We start from the raw sequence: 5,595 nt of genomic DNA, 5'->3' as shown, positions 1-5,595 counted from the left end.
GACATATGGACACCAAGGGGGGAAAATTGCGGTGGGGTGGGGATGGTGGTGTGCTGAATTGGGCGATTGGGATTGACATGTATACACTGATGTGTATAAAATTGATGCCTAATAAGAACCTGCAGTATAAAAAAACAAGCAAACAAAACAACTAATACTAAACTTTCATTGGGTTATTTGTATGGAAATATGTTAATATAAATGTTTCAGACATTACATGAAATTTCTAAAAATCTAAAAAAAAAAAATATATATCATGATCTTCAACTTCAAGTCATTGCAATTTAACAAATGTTGCAGTGCTTACTACATGCAAGGCACTGTGCTAGCTGGTTAACTTCCCTCCTCCCCCACTCTCAGTGTTGTCAGACATGTGTCAGACATGGTCCTTTTAAAAATCCATTGTTGCTTTTCACTTGCCTCTCAGAGAGTATTAAAGATATGAATCGTGAAAAAAAAAAAAAAAAGAAGACACTGATTTTCTGAGACAAACCTCTTGTACAAAATAAATTGAGAGATAATAAATCTCTATATAAAAATGATTGTACACACACACACTTATATGCCCACAAACACATATTTACCTTTCATTTTAAACAAATCACTAGGAAAATAAGGGTTGAAGGAAAAGTTCCTTGCTCCTTTACAAGGTAGGCAAATCAACATAGGGTAAAAATAATACCCCAAGTCACCTAATCTATTTTGGAATAGTAAAACCAAAAGAGATGAAGAATCAGTTTTATCTTGGGGAAGTTGTTTCTGATTTTAAAATGTAAGCACAATACACATGATGATAAAATGGACTTCTCAACTCAGAATAAATGAACTTTTATGAGTGTACATAACTCTAAAGTAATGATAATGAAGTAATTCAAATAAAGGGAAGGTTGGTGTGTGAGATGTCTCCAAAATTTTTCATAATATTTGGTTTTCCCTTTACTTAGGACTTCTTTTAAACAAGGCGAAAACTTAAGGTTTTCTGGCCTGTTTTGGACAAGTTGTTATGAATTTTAGCATCTCATCTTTAAATCTCTATTCTTGAGCTCCAAATGTTTCCCTCGATTACAGTGTACAGTAATAAACAACTGCTACTCTCTGCTTGTTCCCACCCACTTGTACAAGTAAGTCTGTAGTATTTCAGGACCTCTGATTTGGTTTTCAAGAGGCTTTTTCTTGTCACTGGCTCTCCTCCATTTCTGCTGACCAAGGCTTCCAAGAGTGTGAGGGATAATGGGATACACTCTCCGAAGAGTTTGATGCCTCTCTTTTTATTTGTTTTGCTCATCACTGTATTAAAAACATAAAATTCTAACTGAGTAAATTTGAAGATCGAATTGGCTTTATTCAATGATTTATGAATTAGGCAGCATCCCACTGAGCAAGTAGAAAGGAGCTCTGTGGAGCTGTAAAAAATGCAAGAACTTTACAGGCAGGAGGGGGCAGAAAAGGGAAGTTTCTAGCTAAGAGTGGATTGTTTCAGGCAGGGTCACCTTCCTTTTGGGGGAAGGTGGGGGGTCACCCCTCTAGTGCTGACCAGGTAATACCAGATCTATTGGTGAAAGGTCCCATTCCTGAGAGAGGCTGAAACTGCAATTAGGTTAGCTATTAAGTCTTGGTTTGCTGACGTGGGACTTAGCACAAGTGACTCCATTTGGGGTTTGTTGTTTCTTTACTAACAACTATATCTCATTCCTAGCTCTTAACCCCAGTACCTAGATACTTGCTGGTGAATGGATGACCAGACCAGTGAATTCAGAATTTCAGAGAAGTTCTTTATAATGAGAGACAGGCAGAGAAATGGCAGTTCTACCACCCAGTAAGTTTTGAACTCTTGCAGGTCTGATGCCCAAATCAAGCGTGGGAACGTGAACAGTGAGACTGAGTGAAAACACAGCAGTTCTTTGTGTTTCTGTTAGAGAAACACTGGTGGGAGACAGAGGACAAAGGAAGGAGACACAGGACTGGAGTGACCTCAGCTGGGGGCGGGGTTTCACAGTGTTGGGTGCTGCAGAGAGGTAGTCAGCAGGAGCAGGGGCTGTGTACATCATCAGAGGCATTTTTTATTTTATTTTATTGTTTTGATTGACGTATAGTTGATTTACAATCTTGTGCCAATCTGCTGTATGGCAAAGTGACTCAGTTATACACATATAGACATTCTTTTTTTATATTCTTTTCCATTACAGTTTATCACAGGATATTGACTCTAGTTCCCTGTGCTGTAGAGTAGGACCTTGTTGTTTATCCCTCCTATATATAATAGTTTACATCTGCTAATGTCACACTCCCAGCCCTTCCCTCTCCCACCCCCCTCCTCCTTGGCAACCACAAGTCTGTTCTCTATGTCTGTGAGTCTGTTGCTGTTTCATAGATAGGTTCATTTGTGCCATACTTTAGATTCCACATGTAAGTGGTATCACATGGTATTTGTCTTTCTCTTTCTGACTTACTTCACTTAATAATCTCTAGTTGCATCCATGTTGCTGCAGTCATCAAAGGCATTTTAGAAGAGGCTCTGCTTGCCATAGCTTCTGGCAGCGTTGCTTCCTACAGTGGAAAGAAGAATGTTGTTGATGGGAATTCCCAAAGTTAGGCTAAAGTGGGGGTGAAGTAACTTTTCTAGGTGAAGAGGTGATCTTTTTTTTTTTTTTTTGATTTGTATGTGTGTGTTTTATTATATATTAGTCTCTTAAATCAAATAGAAGACAAAAAGTGGAGCTACAAACCAAAGTTACAACAGTACTAGCTTTTCTCGTCGCCCGTCTGTCTACTTTTACCAGAGGTCTTTATTTCTTCATAAGGCTTTGAGCTACTGTCCAGGGTCCTTGACTCCAACCTGAAGAACTCCCTGTGGCAGGCGGGTCTGGTGGTTAAGAACTCTCTCAACTCTTGATTAACTGGGAATGTCTTGATTTCTCCCTCATTTTCGAAGGAAAGTTTTGCTAGATATAGGATTCTTGGTTGACGGTTTCTTTCCTTCAACACTTCAAGTACATTGAGTCATGCCATCTGGCCTCCGAGGCTCCTGATGAGAAATCTGCTCAATGACCTTCCTGGCAAACCTTCTCTCAGCTTCATAGACTTTCATAATGTACTGTATCATGTCTTATGCAACAGAACATTTTGTATAGTATCGTGAAGTCAGTTAAGTTGTAACGTTATTTTGAGACCAGAATTTAAGGAAAAGGAATTGAACATTTCAAGTGTAGACATTATGAGGTCTCTAAAATTATTACACATTTTCAAACTAGAAATAAAAAGGCCACTGAAGTATCCTGCAGATTTTTATTTATAACAAAGTGAATACCAATATCTAATAACACACGTAAAGAAAAATTTCTTTGGGATCCTTTTTCCTAAGTGTAAAGGGGCCTTGAACTCAAAAAGTGAGAAAACCACTGTGGTGTATCCCCAGCGGTGATGGGTCCATTTCTTGCTCTGACCTCAGAGTGCACCATTGTGATGTACTTCACAAAGCCCTATGAAAGAGAAAGGTGGGCCCAGGTTTTTGGTCCTTAGAGCCCAGGAAGCTGCTTTTGGTGACCTGACGGCCTTGGACCTACAGTTAGCTTGTGTTTTCCCTGTTTCTGCCATTTTGTTGGTTTTCGTTTCTCTTTTCTCTACTCTTTTTTATTTGTGTCATTGTTCTTTCTACAGTTAGCATAGTGAGTATTGTTGGTATAGTTAATACTTGATTAGCATAGTTAGTGTAGTTAGTACTAGTTAGCGCTGTTGGTACAGTTAGCATAGTTAGCGTTGTTAGTAGAGACAGCATACTTAGCCCTGTTAGTACAGTTAGCATTGTTAGTTAGCGTAGTTAGCGTTGCTAGGTAGTGCTGCCAGTCAGTGTAGTTAGCAGATCACCAGGATGCAGGGCCTCACAGCCAAATCTGCTGGCAAGGCGGCTCATATTGATGACTTCGAGATCCTCCACACCATTGGTGAAGGCACCTTCGGTAAAGTGAAGTTGGCCCGGCACATTCTGACCGGGACACAGGTGGCTGTGAAGGTCATAAAGAAAAGGCGTCAGAGCTTCTCAAGTGTCCAGGCACTTTTCCAGGAAGTGTGCAGTCTGAAGGCTCTGAATCACCCCAATATTGTAAAACTGCTGGGGGTGATTGACACAGAGGAGACATTTTTCGTGGTGATGGAGTACCTCAGTGGGGGGGACATGTACCGCTATTTGAAGAGCCATGGCCGTATGACAGAGGCGCAGGCCCGAGGCCCGTTCCAGCAGCTGGTCTCCGCCCTGCAGCACTGCCACCGGAGGGGCATCGTGCACCGAGACCTGAAGCCACTGAGCCTCCTCTTTGATTCCAACATGAATATCAAACTTACAGACTTTGGCCTCAGCAACAAGTGTGATGACATTGTCCAACTGGACACGATCTGCGGCACACACCCTTATGCTGCCCCGGAACTCTTCCTGGGGCAGAGCTACAGCGGCCCTGCGGTGGACGTGTGGAGCTTGGGAGTAGTGCTGTACACCATGGTAACTGGGTCCCAGCCCTTTGTGGGAAAAGACTTCCAGGAGCTGCGGAAGCAAATCCTACAAGGGCAATACCCCATCCCACCTTATCTGTCTTTGAAGATAAGGGATCTCTTACAAAAAATGATTGCCCTCAACCCCAGTGACAGAGGCACCTTACCTGACCTCATGAGGCATCCATGGGTCAACATGGGCCGGAAGGAGCCACTCCAGCCACCCTGTGAAGAGGACCTGGAGGTGACAATGGTGAGGACTCCGGGCTTGACTTGCGACCAGATCCAGGACACTGGGACAGGCAGTGTGAGCTCCAAGAAACCCAAGGTGGAGGTCTCCATCATAACTCTGAAGCCCTTCTCTTGCGGGGACCTCTGTGGCAGTGAACTTGAGCCTTCTCCAAGCCCTGTGGTGTCCTCCCTGCAAACCAGGTGGCTCTACCACAGAAAAAATGTGCAGCTGCAGGAAGACCAGCAGGCAGGGCAGAAGACCGGTGAGTCTGCCTGTCCCCCACCCAGCCTGGAGGCGAGGACTGCCACCCCCAGCCCAGCCCCCCAGTGTGGCACTGGGACATCCACCTCCAGCAGCAGCAGGATTGGAGCCCCAGAGGGAAGCAGCTGCCCCCTGGGTGTGTCCAACACTGGAAGGTCCTCCCACGCTGGGCAGCCTGAGAGTGTGTCCTCATCCACTGTCTCTGGCCAGAGCCAGAAAAAGCAAGGGGTGGCTGGGAGAATCTGGAACTTTATTTTGAAACATCTTTGTTGCAAGCTGCCCAGCATGAGGCGTCATAATAAAGTGAGCCCATGTGAACCCCATGGATGACCGAGGCAGGAAGGTCAGGCCGCCGCGCTCCCTGGGGCCCGGTGCAGGGGAAGAGGAGTGTGTTCTCTGCACGGCCTTCAGAAGCATCGTATCCAAGACCCTGGCCAGCTCAGAGGATGGTCTGGAGCAGCCCGGGCGACCGAAAGCGAGGCCACCGTGGCTGCAGGTCTGCCCCTCAACCCCCACCTGGGTGAAACTTGAGAGACTGGACTGTCATTCCTGGGGCACGTCTCCCCTCCCCTACTCTTCTGTCTTCCGTGTTGGTGGGGGAGGGGGATAGTTCTTGTTCC

The 5,595-nt window shown here is 44.6% G+C and overlaps 1 protein-coding gene across 1 annotated transcript; it reads left to right on the top strand.

The window, feature by feature from the left end:
* Positions 1–3,868: 3,868 nt before the first annotated feature.
* LOC118883798 (serine/threonine-protein kinase MARK2-like) lies at positions 3,869–4,654 on the top strand (the record flags this gene model as incomplete). The annotated part of the gene is made up of 1 exon (XM_036830944.1): positions 3,869–4,654. A coding segment is annotated over exon 1 (786 nt), but the record flags the coding sequence as incomplete, so codon positions are not given.
* Between the last annotated feature and the right edge of the window lie 941 nt (positions 4,655–5,595).

The sequence above is a fragment of the Balaenoptera musculus genome, chromosome 17 (genome assembly GCF_009873245.2).
Source record: "Balaenoptera musculus isolate JJ_BM4_2016_0621 chromosome 17, mBalMus1.pri.v3, whole genome shotgun sequence".
Lineage (NCBI taxonomy): Eukaryota > Metazoa > Chordata > Mammalia > Artiodactyla > Balaenopteridae > Balaenoptera > Balaenoptera musculus.
Note: the sequence above shows the minus strand (reverse complement) of the source record. Positions and strands in the feature narration are given on the sequence as shown.